General features: G+C 47.3%; 5 protein-coding genes across 7 annotated transcripts; 1 reads left to right on the forward strand and 4 right to left on the reverse strand.

Moving 5' to 3' along the window:
- Positions 1 to 488: 488 nt before the first annotated feature.
- On the reverse strand, positions 489 to 2,152 carry BDCG_02069 (actin-like protein 2; the record flags this gene model as incomplete). Its single annotated transcript, XM_045417624.1, has 7 exons — positions 489 to 575; positions 667 to 744; positions 831 to 1,396; positions 1,473 to 1,677; positions 1,798 to 1,941; positions 2,021 to 2,067; positions 2,134 to 2,152. The coding sequence occupies 7 exons, from the start codon at positions 2,150 to 2,152 to the stop codon at positions 489 to 491; spliced, it is 1,146 nt and encodes a 381-aa protein (XP_045274381.1).
- Positions 2,153 to 5,340: 3,188 nt separating this feature from the next.
- BDCG_02071 (uncharacterized protein) lies at positions 5,341 to 7,836 on the reverse strand. The gene has a single exon (XM_045417625.1). The coding sequence runs from the start codon at positions 7,366 to 7,368 to the stop codon at positions 7,018 to 7,020; it is 351 nt and encodes a 116-aa protein (XP_045274382.1). The 5' UTR covers positions 7,369 to 7,836; the 3' UTR covers positions 5,341 to 7,017.
- Positions 7,837 to 7,865: 29 nt separating this feature from the next.
- On the reverse strand, positions 7,866 to 11,494 carry BDCG_02072. 2 transcript variants are annotated; one of them, XM_045417627.1, is made up of 3 exons: positions 10,798 to 11,494; positions 10,612 to 10,709; positions 7,868 to 10,543 (listed from the first exon to the last, which is right to left on the reverse strand). In XM_045417627.1, the coding sequence occupies exon 3, from the start codon at positions 10,305 to 10,307 to the stop codon at positions 8,589 to 8,591; it is 1,719 nt and encodes a 572-aa protein (XP_045279904.1). In that variant the 5' UTR covers positions 10,308 to 10,543; positions 10,612 to 10,709; positions 10,798 to 11,494; the 3' UTR covers positions 7,868 to 8,588. The 2 variants fall into 2 exon arrangements, with proteins under 2 accessions (XP_045274383.1, XP_045279904.1); XM_045417626.1 differs by having other exon boundaries at positions 7,866 to 10,709.
- Positions 10,738 to 14,202, forward strand: BDCG_02074. Of its 2 annotated transcripts, none has more exons than XM_045417628.1 (5): positions 10,738 to 11,955; positions 12,064 to 12,333; positions 12,408 to 12,776; positions 12,870 to 13,038; positions 13,210 to 14,202. In XM_045417628.1, exons 3-5 carry the CDS (start codon positions 12,697 to 12,699, stop codon positions 13,861 to 13,863), a joined length of 903 nt encoding a protein of 300 aa, XP_045279905.1. In that variant the 5' UTR covers positions 10,738 to 11,955; positions 12,064 to 12,333; positions 12,408 to 12,696; the 3' UTR covers positions 13,864 to 14,202. The 2 variants fall into 2 exon arrangements, with proteins under 2 accessions (XP_045279905.1, XP_045279906.1); XM_045417629.1 differs by having other exon boundaries at positions 10,738 to 11,700; positions 11,802 to 11,955; positions 12,064 to 12,776; positions 13,210 to 14,133.
- On the reverse strand, positions 13,212 to 16,077 carry BDCG_02075 (GTP cyclohydrolase II). The gene is made up of 2 exons (XM_045417630.1): positions 14,657 to 16,077; positions 13,212 to 14,568 (listed from the first exon to the last, which is right to left on the reverse strand). Exons 1-2 carry the CDS (start codon positions 15,893 to 15,895, stop codon positions 14,539 to 14,541), a joined length of 1,269 nt encoding a protein of 422 aa, XP_045274384.1. The 5' UTR covers positions 15,896 to 16,077; the 3' UTR covers positions 13,212 to 14,538.
- Between the last annotated feature and the right edge of the window lie 14 nt (positions 16,078 to 16,091).

Consider the following 16,091-nt stretch of genomic DNA (forward strand, 5'->3'; position numbering starts at 1 on the left):
CTCGCTAAGTGAAGTGAAATGGAGTTAAATAAATAACAGAGGAGAGAAAAGAAATATACGCGCTCTAAATCTGGACAGCGAACTTATTGTAGCAAGACCCTTCCGCGAACGAATGTGTGCCGTAGGGACAAAAAGACGCAACGAATAAATTGTGGGTGGGCGGGTCGATGGAGGATATGTCTAGCGCGAACTATATGATCTACAGAATGTAGGGTGCGTGAATGGGGTGATTTGAAAAGAAAGGGGTAGTTTGAGGACCAAAAAAAAAAAAAAAGAAAAAAGAAAAAAGAAAAAGAAAAAGAAAAAGGAAAAGAAAAAGGAAAAAAAAAAAAAAAGAATTGAGGCGAGACGGGCAGGAGAGTGTCACTATTCATGCCCTACTCTACTGTACGTAGCAAATTTTATTGTATTGTAGCCATGCGCTCAAGATGTAGTTATTTGCCAAGTGGGGGAAAAGAAGAAAGCAAAATAGTATTGGGTAAGTAGAACTATCTTGGGCCAAGCTTGGTGAGGGCACCGGGGCCTTGTTCTTGCCATTCTTCTTTGGAGATCCACATGTTGTCTTTGTCTGCGAGCTGTATTGTTGGGGTAAAAGAAAAAGTGTTAGTGTTTTACATGTTCTATGTGTAGTTTGCGTAGAATAGATGGGAATGGTGTATGGCTTACAAGGTTTGCGAGGACGGCACCGCCAAGGAAGACCATGTGTCTTCTTCGAGGCGGATCTTCGATGCGGACTTTGAATTTCTGCAAACATCGAGATGGTTAGCGTATGACGAGTATGGAGGACGGCTAACATCTCGAACGTCCTGCCTTTCCAGGACTCGACTTACATTTAGTCTCTCCGGGTTCCCTTGCAGCACCCTTGTCAACCAGAGTTGTTTCAGTTCCTTTTCAAGTCTTGATGGCAGACCGGGATACATGCTGCTACCTCCGCTGAGAACAATAGCCTTATACAAGCTACTCCTCACATCAACATCCGCAGCCTGGATGGTGTTGAATAAGAATTCTGCGATGCCAGGTTGCTCGACATCAACAAGATGCGGCTGGAAAAGACACTCGGGCGCTTCAAACCGCTCACTACCAACTCTGATCACTCTGCCATCTGGGAGGGTATATGATTCCACTAGCACGGTTGTGTCTTCTGAAAGGCGCTGGTCAAGCTCCAGGTCGTAGGATACGTAGCAGAGCTTCTCTTTGATTTGGCGCACGGTCTCGAAGTCAGCGGTACGGTTAAGTGCGTAGCCGCGGCGGAGGAGGAGGGCGATGAGGTTGCGTGTAACATCGCGGCCAGCAACGTCTAGACGGCGCGTTAGGTGGTTTAGCACTGTGGACTCATATACCGGAACGATGTGTGTGACGCCGTCGCCTGAATCAACTACAACACCACTACTGAGGCCTATATATTTCGTTCCAATATCAGTACTTTCAGGTCGTTCTTGGTGTTGAGTTTTGGCGGACCATGGTATCCTCACCTTGCGCATAGAGGGCCAAAACTGCCTGTATAGCAACATATACTCCCCCAAAGTTGTAACCCTCAAACATCACCTCGCACATCTGCTCTCTGTTTTTAAGGGGGTTCATAGGAGGTTCGGTAAGGAGGATCTTCCGGCCTGTGGGATCAATTTTCATTTTATCGTAAAACGTATAGTTCCATAGATGTTGCATATCATCCCACTTCTTCACAATTCAATTCTCCATCTATATATAGGATAGCGCGCCCGATTAGTGACCCGAGCCCCCCCAAAGAGGGGGGGGGGGGGGGGGAGAAATCTCGAAAAGTGGCGGAGGTTCTCATACAGGATAGCTGATTTGTAGCATCGATCTAGCAGCGGCAGCCTCATCACCACACATAATATCCTTCACGATAATATCCCCAGCCTGCTCCTCTGATCTGAGAATCGGCCGCCCCACTATCGAGGGGAACTGGTGTTCGGGGAAGTTCTATTTCAAGTGGAATTGACCTCCGGTATTAGCGATAGCTCCTCGTAGAGACCAAGCATACGATTGGGAAATGCCATACCTGACCCGCATATCCGACTTTCAGGAAACCGGTACCTCCATCGAGAACTGCGTATCGCGGCGTCAGCGGAAGTTACTGGTTGCGGGGAGGTTGACGTTGGGGGCTGAACATACCAATGGGGGGCTCCGCCATGGTCGCGATGTGTTATATTGGTGAATGGTAGACTGAAGGACTGCCCACAATATAGGGAGAGAGATAGAGGAGTGTGGGTGGTAGTAATGGGTGTGTCGTAGCGGTGCTGTTTGGCTAACTGTCGGAGTTGCCAATCGAGATTCCCCTTGTCCCGCTGCGGATGGGGGGTGACGATGCTCCCAATGCAGTTTAGCGCACCCACTGCCTCAAACCACGGCTCTCAACTTCACACTTCACCACCACCACAACATTTGCTGCAATAACTTACAACTTAATATATATTGCTTGCGTCGACAAGGCCATGTTGTAATGCGGGCTGTTGATTCTATTCTAGGGTCCTTGAGATCCGGGTTCTAGTTACAGTGTGGTCTTCGTCGCAGCAGCAGCCAACAGTCACCAATCTCCGATATTTTGAACTTTGGCCTTTCCAGTCGCTGATGCATATGGGTAGACCTTTTTATTCTCTTGCCATCTTTAGTATGAAGAAGATCTTTAGCTTCTTTTGCATCTTGAACGATTTCCAGTCAAGCATGTTTTACATTTAACGTTATTTATATGTTCCTGTCAGCGGATTGGTCCAATATTTGCTCTCATTCTCTGGAGCAGAGATGTCTACGGCGATCTTTATGATATATGCGCTTACTATGAATTTTCTTACTCTTATTCCGGGGAGAGCTGGGCTTCATGCCGTTTTGTTCCGGGGAGCAGCGCGGTTAGAAATTCTGGCACCCCGAGTTATTATCCCCAGGCATGAGATGGAGGGACATGCTTATGCCCTACCAAGAACGTCCACAGCACTTGATGTCCTTGGACTACTTATAGGACCGTGTAGATGATGGAGTGACCTCAGAGCGGGTTCTCAGTCTACTGGGTCCGAATGAATGACGATCGCATACCGCGCAGCAGGGAAATAGTCATTTTCCCAGGCACTTGATGTTCTACCTCTCCTTGAACAAGGACTATCTATGGATGGACTTGTCCAAAGTTGATGTCTACTGTACAGGGTGGCGTTATCATTGATGCTTGTGGTAGGCAGACACAACGGGGTATCTAGCCGGAGGAACCGCCTGCCCATTGCCAAACCGACTCAATACATCCGCTCTCCATAGAGCTATTTCAAGATTTACGCAGTCGATGCGTATATAGGGCCGTTCATGTTCGCATGGATGGATTCCAGAAGCTGCATCCGTAGTCTACGTGAAGTGGCGGGCAGACTACAGAAGCGAACGGCGGGCGTTACTGCTTGACTGAGAGATTCCTATCGCAGCTAGAACTTTCCGCGCCAGAAACGGATGCCCCTGCCGGGAGGCGCTCCCCCTGGGGTTACCCAAATAGAATGATCAAGAGTGTTCCTTCCTCTCCAACTGTGCGCCTCTCTCACAGCTGAGTTTCGCATCGGTTGACATAACGCCAATTTGAACGGCGCTAAACTCAATTAGGAAATCGCAACCCCCTTTTTAACCTTCAGGGGCAAAGCCGTTGGTCCTCCAGGGCTGTTTTTCGGGTTTGCGCAGGGGCAGGGGCGAGTTCCATTTACGGATGGTGCTGCTGTGTCTCTTGTTCTTCTTACGGTGGCGGCAGGCTACTCTATTGCTGGTTATGGTTTGCTCGAAGTGCTGGATCCCGTTGCTCCCGTTACAAACTTATTTTGCCAGAAAGTATCGGCTTTCGTGCCATACAATAGACTAACCTTTCGTCTGAATGGCGAAAACAGTTCCGAATGACGCAAAAACTAACACTGTGTCTTCGACAAATGACAGGAAAATTGGACCTTTTGTCTTCGCCCGACGCCACATCAGCGCTTCCTCACGGTCCCGAGGAAGGGTATAAAAATCACATCCTCGTCCGCTCCTCTCCCGGTCCCTTTCTTCTTCTTCTTTCTCCCCCCCAGGGGCGCAAAACTATTCTCCTCCCTCCCTTGCAGTGCCCCAAGCCCTCCTGACTACAAGAACTTCCTTTGTATGACCACGACAAGCAGTTCTTCGCTCGCAACATCCACCCGCCATGCAAATCCAGCTCTTTTGGTGAAGCATGTGCACAATAAAGTCCACTTCCATCCAAATCCACCACATCGACCCTTGAGAGATTTCTTTTGTTAAATCTCGGGTCCAACCCTTTTAAAGCCACCACATAAGTTTCGCTAGAAGGTTGCACAAACATATCCTACAAAACCAGTGGTCAGCACCTCGCGAACGACCTTGTGGCTTTCCGTGGAACAAGTGGCAGCGACCAAATAGCAGTCGCAAATCGAGCAAGTCAGTGATCCTGCAACAGGGACATCGGTGCCTTTCAAGTAAGAATTTGCTTCGGCAACTACCTCTGAAAGGTATCCGACCAAACACGGGCCCGACGCTCTCTCAGCGTCGGTATGTGCCTCATTTTATCCTGCTGTTCTGTTCCTATTGATTTTCTTACCATGTACTAAAGTGGTTTCTCTACCAGGAAAACCCTTTCTACTTCTCTACCTCTCTGAAACACGGGCCCGACACTCTCTCAGTGTCGGTATGTGACTCACTTTATCAGTTCCTATCAATTTTCTTACCGCGTACTCAAGTCTTTTCTCTGCCAGGGAAAAGCATCTCTACCTCTCTACCTCTCTCCCTCTCTCCCTCTCTCCCTCTCTCCCTCTCTCCCTCTCTCCCTCTCTCCCTCTCTCCCTCTCTCCCTCTCTCCCTCTCTCCCTCTCTATATCTCCACGTCAAACTCTCAGACCCTCAAACTCTCAAACCCTTAAACCCTCAAAACCTCAAAACCTCCATGTTCTCAAATATATGAAAATCACGGACTTCTCTGTCACAAAGATCAACCACAATTCCTCTCTCTCTCTCTCTCTCTCTCTTTCACTCACGCACTCTCTCTCACTCTTTCCGGCTACATCCTAATCCATCCCAACCTTCACACCCTCAAATACCTCTCTCAACAACTTTCCCAGTCGGATTCAACCACCACGAACCTCCACTGGCCGCCGTTATCTATTGACTGAACCAAAATTTCCCAAACCCTCTATAGCCAGGTGAGAGAAATAATTAAGCTCCCCGTCCGTTATGGGTTGAAGGGCTTTTTTAACTCTAGATGTAGAGGTTCACGCATGAGATTTTCCGAAATGGAAACGACCCCAACGAATCATCAAATTCGCGCTTCCGGACAACCGATGGAATGCCCAGCTCCTGCTAGAATCCAGAATCCAGAATCCATGGGCTTTGGTCTTGAATATTTTGATTTTTCTTGATTTCTCTGATTATTTTGACTATTTTGACATTCTTGACACTCTTGACTTTCTTGACTCTTTTGCCTCTTTTGACTCTTTTGACCCTTTTGACTTGCTTGACTTTCTTGACACTTTTGACACTTTTGACTCTTCTCTTCTGACTCTTTTGGACTCTTTTGATTTTTGACATCCTTTTAAATTCTTCAAGCTTTCAAATGCTTTCATCACATTCTCATCATTCTCTGTCCTGGCCGAAGTTTTTAACTGATGCTACACAAGAACCATCAGATTGTTTCCCTCGGTCGTCAAGCCAAATGGCGGGACTTCATTTAGATTGGTCCTTTGACTTCATTCAAATTCTTTCATTCCTGTATCTAGTTAACCAGTCCTGGCTGAGGTTTTGAACTGATGTTACACAAGAACCATCAGAGCGTTTCCCTCAGTCGTCAAGCCAAATGGCAGGACTTGGTTTAGATAGGTGGCCCTGGTCGAGGTTTTAAACCGAAGTTAACACAAGAACCCTCGGAGTGTTTCCCTCGGCCTCAACAATTTTGTTGAGTCGAATGGCAGGGCTTACAAATCAAAGTTTAACAGATTTGCATTGAGAAACTCCCTCCTATGGTTTTTCTTTCTCTGCGTAGCTCTGTAGCTTGTATATTGTACGGTAGATGATCCTCCCCAAGATAGAGAGAAGTAAATGGTAGGGGACAAGTGTTAAAATGTATACTTGGTTTAACTGCTAAGTATGTAGTTAGAACTAAACGATGTTATGGAGAATTTAGATGGAACTTCGGTAGACAGCAAACCATGAAGTAGTTGGTCATCATTAAAAATCTGGGTATATCTAGCCCCCGCCACGGCCACGTTGGTTTGATGACCTCCATGGCAAGGCGGAAAGAGTATAGCTATAACTACGCATAGCTTTTCAAGCAGCCAGGATTTCACTTCCGCAAATGACTGATACGGGCAAAGACACCGTACAATAACAGTAATAACCCTCAATCCGATATTACACGTCTGTTTATTCGATGTGGATTGATTTTCAGTTAAGAACAGGGCAGATTGTCATATCAAACATTATCAGGTAGGGTTGGAAGGGGGGAGATTTCTCAACAGCAGACATAAACTGAAATTGAATTTCATTGAAGTGGAAAGGTCAGATGGAAGTAAAAGCAGGTGCTGAGGAAAGAGAGAAAAAAGAAAGAAAAGGAGAGTTAGAGCAAGTGTGGATATGCTGTTAAATGGGGGAAGGGAAGGGGTGGTATGAGGCAAGATATCCGACCCAACATAATCGCTAACAGATCCAAATCATGATTCATTTAAAGGATAGCTTTGCGTTTTGGGGGGCCTCGTTGTAGGTAACAGACGAAAGGAAAACAACAGAAACTTTTTGAGCGGATTAGACACCGAGTAGGTTCGCACGCTGAGCGGTTTCAGGGCTTCAGGATAGCATCAAGGGCTAAGTCGGACACGATTGCAGGGTGGGGGATAGCGACCGAGGATGAAGGACCAAATCCGAATTTTCTTCTGTTGAAAAACGATAATGAAATGGTCATGATTTGCCAATTTGCTCCGTGTCATCTTTCTTATTTCTGAAAAGGAATAAGTGACCTTGACTATGTTTCCCATTACCGGAGAAGTCGCCAAGGAGAATGGCCTAAAGTGATTTGAAGCCGTCGGGGCCAAGAGGGCATTCCGTGAATCGGTGATGGTACGGGGTCGATTTTGGAAACGAAGGACTGTTGGCAAACGGGTCTTTGCTGTTACCAATTGTACATGATTCCGTAAATTCGACACTATGGTGTCTGTCACCAGGATAGTTACATGCCATTTGCTTTGGATGGAGCATGGTCCGTATTTTGATAAGCTTTGTGAAGTGAAGCAGGTTATACGGTTTGTAACGCTTTGCTTCTCCGACTTCCACGGAAGTACCCTTCAGTTTTCGTGTCATATCGGTAGAGGGGAGGAGATACAGCAGGGCGGAAGTATGCTGACACTCCTTGCGCATTTATCAGGTCCTTTTTGCTTGGAAACTGTAGCTAGTTGTGAGCCTTGATGCCGTTTAATCGTGACATTTTGCGGAGGTGCTGAACAGACCGCTGATAGGTTCGCAGTGAGAATTTCGAGGGGCGCCTTTGACGCCATCTTTGTTCAGTTTTGTCTGAGGCCTAACGACACTCGCCGGTTGTTCTGGTGCTCTGTTTATCATCTCATATGCGCTGAAAACTAAAGCTGGTCGGTTGTAACGATGAAATAATAAGAGGTTGAGAAGTTGCCTGCTAGTTGTAGTGGGACAGGAAGACTAATCTCAGAGTGCATATTATTCTACTAGACAGGCATTACCCTGTTGACATCGACTGGGAAATAACAGGGGTGGATGAGACCGCAACCATATCGCTTTATCAGTCTCTTGTATGCGGCTTTGTAATGGCAGGAATTATCATATTGGATGAGCATGAGCTGAGGTGAGGACAGGTAAAAAAAAAAAAAAAAAAAAAAAAAAAAAAGGGAAATAACGCAGCCCCTTTCAAAGAAAACCAACAGAAATGAGAACAAAAGTGGGAAATTCTAACAAATGAATAAAAGGCAAACGCGACATATAAAATATATGAATCCAAAAAGTAAAAGAACCAAATTAATTAAAAGAATAGGAACATCGAAATTAAGAGGTTAAAAATAAAAGTAAACAGATGGCTCCCCCCAGACCTTATTCCATACCAAAAAGAGAAAAACTATTTTCGGGGTAGAAAAGAAAAGTGAAAATGAAAATAGAGCGGCTCTACCCTTCTTGTTGCACCCACTGACAATGTTGTTATTGCCAAAAGGTATTGTAGAAATGAGTCATGAAATGCAAATGGAAGGAAAAAGAGTAAAAAGAGGAAGAAGGAACGATACATGCACATTTGCAAACTAGGCGCTTTTTCCCTGGTGGCTTGACAAGTAAAATACCAGCAATGTAGGCAGGCACCTATAGGCCCCTGGGTAGGTATATGAAGTAGGTAAGATGCAGGATTGGACGATGGATCCGGGAGATATGTATAAGAGCGTGGAACCCTTATTTCGGATGTAAAATATAAACAGTTAAGTTAATGTGGGCTGGGCATGGCGTTCAAGCACGCAGCGTAAAGGTAGTTCAGTGGCGTATTCGTATATTTTTTTTTATATGCTTTGTAAAAGACGTATAAACATTAAGGCTCACGATCTGAGCAATCACTTTCTCTGAGTATGTCAATCAACCGATCTGTTAGCAGCAGTAGGGCCATAGTCTTTTAATTCGGGAATAATCCTAGTCGTGTCGACAAGGCCCGGATACGCCCTGGCAAAAGCCGGGCCCAGGGACCAGTTATTCAAGTTGCGCAGATGCCGCTCAAAGACCGGATTGATTATGAGCTCTTCAGAGTCTGAGGGTGTGAGAAGAGTATCAGTCGCCTCGTATGGCCAATTGATGCTCAGCGTTGTGGTGTACGGGATGAACCAGTTTTGAAAATCGTAGTCTGGGTACGACGCAACCATACGATCTCGCATGCGTGGCCAGGGGAGATAATCCATCCACGCTGGATGGGGTGTCATGATTTGTGAAGTGCGTGGGGTAAGCCATTCCGGGAGGCGGTCGTAGTTTTGCTGGGTTGGGTATATCTGCCATCGCATAAGGAGGAACATCACGTATAGGATGGCTACTTGTTCGGGAAGATTGCTTATGCCGGGGAATTTGCTGAGGATGTCGGTGAAAACTTTTGAGAGGGGATGAGAGTATGCGCTTTTTGCAGGGTTGAGGAGAGATGAAACGCTGGGATATGGTGGCCCCACAAGGATTTGTTTGGATGCGCCATCCGCCGCCTCGCGTTGGCGGGTGTGAAGGAAGTCCAAAAGAATGGCGTCCATGGGGCAAGTGGGATCCACGTTGCGAACCGGGACCATGTGGGGAGCTATGCACGGATCAAAGAGGTTGTTATGGGACGGGTGAAGGTAGCGAAAACGGGTTGAAATGTTGAAAGACGGTGAGGATGAGTTTCCTCGCGGTTCCGAGATCTTGGGGATATGTCGAGGGGAGTCCACGAGGAAATTAAAACCTAGTCTTTCCCCCGACCCCGAGAAGTCTAGGCCATGTGTTAGTCCCTGCCGTTGTGCATTAAAGCCATTTGTGAGTGTGTATCGGGCTTCGGATTGCTGTGTAGGAACGGAATTCCCAGGCCAGTTTGGACGGAGTGCATATCCTGGAGATCCCGTAGTCGAAGGAGAAAGAGGCTCCATGCTCCTCGGGGAATCAACAACACACATACCCGGCCCTGTACCCAAGTCGAGGCTCGCTGCTGGAGTGCGAAGAGGAGGGTCTGGGTGTGGTATTGTTGAATGATGGGATGCTGGCGGGTCGGAGTGAGAGGCGGGAGACGGGGGTTCAACGTGCGATTGGCATGACCACGAACGATATTCGGAGCCATTGCCATCGGGCACCCCTACATTATCACAAGAACGGGGAGTATCATTTTCTGAAGGTGGCGGAGGTACACCATTCACAACCGGCTGGATCATCGCCACAACGGACGAGAGCATCCTCCGAATATCCTCATTTTCCTTCTCGACTTCGCGTTTCCGGTTCAATGCCGCCTGGAGATCCTGATAGGGCTGCTGTGAGGTTAATTCTCGCACTCGCCGTTCCAGGGTCTCAATCTGTGCTTTTGTCCTTTGCCTAATCGCCCGCTGTGCCTCACGGTCATTTGCCCGCTTCTTTGCCAGCTGTTCCGGGGTGAGGTTGGCAACACCACGGGACGGCGCAGGAGTAACAGCTTTTCTTTTCTTCCCAGTTATCGAATTGGCTTCGCGTAATATTGGGTTGCCTTTGCTCTCCGAGGGAATCGAGGGCAGGTTGTAGGTTGGGTTGAGGCCAGGATAGGTCGACTCGGTAGGCGAAGCATCGTTGGATTCATGCTCGCTACTGTGGCCCGTCATGCCTCGTCGACAGAATGCGAGCTGGCCCTCCGAGAGGTATGAACCATCCCACGCGGTTTGAAAGAGAGTTTATTCCGGCGTATAGGAAATTAGTTCCTCCTTGCTTCTCCAACGAGATTCCTGGCGAATCCAGGCGTGCAAGGTGGAGGGGCTTCAGGCAGGCACCAAATATATGTCCACCCACACTCGCAACAACGAAAAAGAAAAGGTAATCTCTCTGTTTTCTGTTAGGCGGTCTGTACGCAAACCGTAATGAATGGTTAGCTGGGCTTTGGTCAGGCTATCGAGGCGACGAATGTCGAACTTTGATGGTTGTCCCAGCGCTAGAATTTGCTTGTCTCGCCCGCTGCGCCACTAGTGAGCACTTGGTGCATGCGGGACTAAATAAGCGCAGTTAGCGACCTAATAAAATCCAAATATCAGCAAGGTCCCGCGCTGGCAGGTTGGCTTGGGGTCAGGATGGCAATGTATGTGCAATTCAGGGGCACACCGGAGTTGTATCGTTATTCCCGGTCTTGGCCCAACACTTGTTCTGTCATAAATAACAACGACCAGGCGAGCTGCTGAACGAAGTCCCTGATCGACGCATCTTTTTTCTTTCAGACACCGACCTAGATCGCCAGGGTTCATACGATATAGGATGGAACTAGTGAATTAGCAGCAGTGAGCTAAATATTTACCCAAGCGCTGGAAGACGCGCCATCCGACCTGAATGATGCACGCGTCCAAATGTATCGTTAATGTAATTAATTGCCCACAACCACGCAAAGGGATCAAGAAAAAGGAGCTCAACGAAGGTGTAAATCCTTACTTGAGGAAGATGAGGACCTGGCCTTTGTTGATATGACACAAGCTGTGGTACCTAGCGTGCTCTAGAACCGAGCATATAAACGTCTCAGTTCCCACCGTTGCCCACCGTTATCTATATCTGACACGTCGAAGCCAACCCCTCTGGATGCAAGGTTCCCGGGGACATCTGTCTGATGAGCAATGATTGACTACTGTGGACCGTTATCCCCCACATGTTGCACTCCATGTTCCCCCAGCTGGTTGGCTCAGCATAAACAAAACCTATCAGCTGCGCATCTTGACACAAGTGGTTTGTTTCGGTGCGAACAGTTTGGGCATAGCACAGAGTCGGGATCCATGGATGACGCTGATGAACGTTACAACTGTCCACAGTTTTGTTGTTAAAGCTTGCCTGCAAAGGATACAGAGCATGCTAGATCATTTTGCGTCTGGCATTCCCTAAATATCAAGTCGAACAAGTTGGTACATGTCCAAATACCTAATCAGCTACGCATACGTCTAACCTTCTCATGGTCCTCATTTTTCAACCGACACGTCGGGCACAAGCCTTAGAAAAAGGCTCGAAATTATACAAAAGTCCCCAGTTGTTGATTTCCTAGTTCTTCCTTTTGAGCAGCTGTGGATATCTGCGAAATCAGGATATATCACTGATAACAATTGCTGTCCTGGTGTACGGACATTTAGATCAGAGGGTATAAAACCGGAACCCACGGCACGAAGGCTCGAGAGCTGTCTGAATATTTTCAAACCATCACCTTCAATCGATCCATTGCTCTAAAAACTACGTGGATAGGCATAAATAGCACATTTGCGTGCCGACGGGATAAATTTATACCTCGTAAGGAGAAATGATATCCCTAGATACCCCTTAGCCAGCAGGCAACCCCCGAAATCATCCAACACTGCCAGGGGCACTTGGAAGCTTACAAATTGGCCAAACTTCTAGAACCACACCGAGCTATGTAATTGCTATCATAGCGCCTTGAATTATGTGATACAGCATCCTATTGTTCTCCAGCGCAGCCTTTTTGCCCTGTCAAGCAAGTTCGACGAGATGTAAGTCTAGCTAGATCTGGTGCTAGCTTCGGAGACATATTCGACCCAGAAAGTATCCGAGTGGCGTTTTAGTTACACTGCCATTGGCCAGCGTCGACCACGATGAACATGAGCAGAATATCTACTTCGAGGTAGAGACCGAGCTGCAATTTCGTATAAGGTATGGAGACCTCAAGAGAAGAACATGGACATGTATGCGATGTAGTCGAAAGGATGGAGCTCATGGTTGGTCAGGTCTTTCATCGAAATAATTCAATCCTGCTGTAAACCGTCTTTCTCCACATCCCGCAGCATCTCGAACTGTCCAGAGGTCTTCCACCTTGAAAGATTTAAATAGGACCAACATTCCCCTCTCAAAAACACGATTCTTAGATAGATATTTGTTTGTATTCTAATTCCATTAAACCTATACTTTACATATATCGCACCTCTACTTAAACATTCCGTATCTTCCGTGCATCTCAGCCCCTCATCTCAATCTCGCTTTTACAGACCTGCACGCCGAACCATTAGTATTCTCACCATGGCATCTGCCCATCGAACTCCCTCGGACGCCCCTAGTGGTCTAGATACATTGGCTGCTGTCAACGAAGAGTTCTGGAAGTAAGCTTACATATATCACCTAGCTATCCTACACCCTCTTACCCAGTAAAAACAGCATCCCCAGGAAAACTAACCTTTAACCACCCAATATAGTAACTCCGCTGAGACCGTCTTCAAAGAGTCATGGGTGCTAGAATTTCAAGCGAATCTGTGCACGTTTCTAGAGAAGAACATGGATTGGCTGGGTATCGCCAATGATCGTACACCAGCCGCGGAGCGGAAAATGCTCGATTATGCCTGTGGAAACGGGTTTTTGACAAAAGTAAGGTTTTTTTTTATTTGACTTAAAACCTTCGGCCTGGTACAACGCGCATTATTTTCCTATATATGTACATGTACATTAAATACACACACATGTACAGTACATATACGTACATGTGATGCCACGCTTTCCCAGCTTCAAGAAACTGCAGCAAAGCTTACCATTCCCAAGGTCTACCATCCCTTCTTCACTAAATGCGTCGGCATCGACCTAGCTGCCGGCATGGTTAAGCAGTACAACGACGCCGCTGCCGAGCTAGGTCTCTCGCCGGAGAAAATGTACGCAGTGAAGGGGGACTTATCATCACCCGTGTCGGCGCAAGAACCGCCCAAGCGAGAAGATGCCACCGCAACAGACTTATCCCGTGACGAGTTTTTCAACTTCGATTTCGCCGGGGTAGCCCTGGCGCTGCACCATATGCAGAATCCGAAGGCGGCCATCGTGAAGATGGCTGACAGACTGAAGAGCGGCGGTGTGATTTTGGCTATTGATTTGTTGCAATCTGAGGCGAAAGATGGGGAGGGGAAGGGCAGTAATCACCATCACCATGATGATCATCACCATAATCATCATAGCGGTCACTCTCACGGCCACGGTCATGGCCATGGTCATACGGATGCAGCCAACGCTCCACATGCCCGCGGCCCTGCAGGGCACACCATTTCTCACGAGCACCCTACCTTCTCACTCGAGTTGATTAAGGCCATGTTTACCCGTGCCGGGCTGGTTGATGTAGATGTTATCCTTTCTGACTGGAAGTTGCAGTTACCATTTGTGACGGATCCCAACCAGAAGCTGTTTTTTGCGAGGGGGAGGAAGCCGTGAACTAAAAAAATTCTGGGAATGGACTTGAGGCCGAGTTAGTGAAGATATATGAAGTTTTAGAAACTTAGAATCAAGTGCAACGAAATTTTACTGTGATGGATCATTTTTCGATCGATTCCAGGTTGGGGCCACAATGAAGCTAGGTGTGCGTGTAAAATGAATCCTAGTGTATGTAGAGAGCAGAAACACATCAGATATTTCAAAGCATGGTAGAAGGTAAAGAATCATAGGGAATGCAGCTTCCCATCACTTGTAGCCTCTCACGTGTACTCAATAAATATAGACAAATGAATATATTCACAAAATAATATCTATATGTTAGAAACTGAGACAACATCAAAGTACATGTACTGTACAAGACGGCAAATTTAGGAACTGCGCTTAAAAGATCAACACATAAGAAAAATACATGAGAATCCATATGAAACACGAAATAAAAAGAAGTAATTGAACAAATAAACCTTATAAGTGTTCAGTGGACATAGAAGTATCATATCGTATTATGTCCATGACATTCATAATTCGGGGAAAGAAAATCATTCAAGGAAACTAAGACTGAGGAAAATTTTCAGATAATAATGGAACAGGAAAGATGAGCATAGGGATAATTCTATGGTATAAAAAAACTCTTTGAGGACTGGAAGTGGATCCTCCATCAAAACGATGTACAAAGGGCTACTCAAGCATATGCCCCATTTTCCCGATCTGAACATGGGAGAATAATCGTTAGCTGTGAAAGAACAAGGAAAGAAAACTATAAGGAGGAGAGGAAAGGGGACATGATATCACTCACTTTGGTTCTTAGATAGTCCTCAATCTCCGTACTCCGGATCCCCTTCTGCCCACCTGACCGCCATGCTAGCGGGATCATGGGTACTCTCTCCTTCACGATCACCTCACGATTGGGGCCTTCGACAGCCATGACTTTATCTGGGTTATTCGTTAACAGCCGGATCCCGCTATTGTTCGCCGAGTCAACTCCCAGCCCCAGATCCACAAGCATGGCAGTCGCCAAACCATAGCTGCGAGCATCCGCAGGATGCCGAAGTATAAGATTGGCCTCGACCGTATCGTTCCCTAGATCTTGCAAGTTGTACGCCTTCAGTTTCTCGCTCAGACCAATGCCACGGCCCTCTTGGCGTAGGTATATAATAACGCCGCCAGGGCTTTGCTCTTGTGATGCAGTCGTTTCCGACATTAATCTTGCTGCTTCGTCTAATTGTTCTCCACAATCGCACCGCGCCGACCAGGCAGTTTCGCCCGTGTAACATTCTGAATGTATCCTGACGAGAGGAGCTTGTGCCGGTACCTGCTCCCTTTGCCCTGCCATTTCATTCCTCTGCACCACACCACTCACCACCTCCTTCGCGGAATCCGCACCACCCGCTGAAGGCTCCCTCTGCACGTTTATCCCAACGCCCATTCCTTCATCAAACCGGCTATCCTGTCTCCCAGGATACAACCTCCCCATATACGCCCCGCGAATCATGCGATCCATCTCCGTTTCCCCGGGTCGCACCCTATCCAAACTCCGGCTCCGAATTGAGTTCCCAAACACAATAGCCAAATGCTCCTTATTATCCGCATCATTGTGATAGAGATGCAGGAACATTTCCGCACCCGTCGTCGTCGGGATGCGGGCACGAACAATACATTCGACCTTGGGTAGCCGTGGAAGCAATTTGGGCGGTTTGGCATTGATCAAGCGATCTCTGCACTCCGTCGTCGATGACGCCGGTTTAACCGGTAGGTGTGCATTTTCGAGGCTGTGAGGGGTAGACGGAGGGGTGAAGGAGGGAGAGATAATGGAGTGTGAGAGAGCGGGGGTTGGCGCTTGGCTGCCCGCTTCTAGGTAGTCGTGCGTGTGGTGGCTACTGCCGCCAGGGGACTGAGTGCGAGTCTGCGAAGAGGGAGACGATGTAGGGGCATTACTCAAACCTCCGGTAAGTGAGTATTCGGTGATCGCTGGGTGTTTTGGATGGAGGGGTCGGGGTGAGAGGTATGCGGAAGCGTGAGAGGGAAAATCAGGCATTTTGGAAGTTACATTCAATAAAAATGTCGGCAGTGCAGGGTAACTTTTGTATTACCATGCCAAATAAAACAACGGCTATAATATTCAGAGGATTTATGGCGATACCATGAGATAGGAGCGAACACAAATATTTTGAGCCGTCATATACTTTCTGATTTCTATTTGTAAGTCATGACTGAGCCTCGGTCCGGCTGAG

This window comes from Blastomyces dermatitidis (assembly GCF_000003525.1).
Source record: "Blastomyces dermatitidis ER-3 genomic scaffold supercont1.2, whole genome shotgun sequence".
In the NCBI taxonomy this organism is placed as follows: Eukaryota; Fungi; Ascomycota; class Eurotiomycetes; order Onygenales; family Ajellomycetaceae; genus Blastomyces; species Blastomyces dermatitidis.

Excerpts from the sequence above, each read along its gene's own strand:
- BDCG_02071 (XM_045417625.1), bottom strand. The coding sequence starts at position 7,368 with ATGCGCAAGGAGTGTCAGCATACTTCCGCCCTGCTGTATCTCCTCCCC.
- BDCG_02072 (XM_045417626.1), bottom strand. The coding sequence starts at position 10,307 with ATGACGGGCCACAGTAGCGAGCATGAATCCAACGATGCTTCGCCTACC.
- BDCG_02074 (XM_045417628.1), top strand. The coding sequence starts at position 12,697 with ATGGCATCTGCCCATCGAACTCCCTCGGACGCCCCTAGTGGTCTAGAT. Across the intron at positions 12,777-12,869 it reads GTCAACGAAGAGTTCTGGAA|TAACTCCGCTGAGACCGTCT; the intron begins GTAAGCTTACAT and ends CACCCAATATAG. Across the intron at positions 13,039-13,209 it reads GAAACGGGTTTTTGACAAAA|GTCTACCATCCCTTCTTCAC; the intron begins GTAAGGTTTTTT and ends ACCATTCCCAAG.
- BDCG_02075 (XM_045417630.1), bottom strand. The coding sequence starts at position 15,895 with ATGCCTGATTTTCCCTCTCACGCTTCCGCATACCTCTCACCCCGACCC. Across the intron at positions 14,569-14,656 it reads AGGACTATCTAAGAACCAAA|ATCGGGAAAATGGGGCATAT; the intron begins GTGAGTGATATC and ends TCCCATGTTCAG.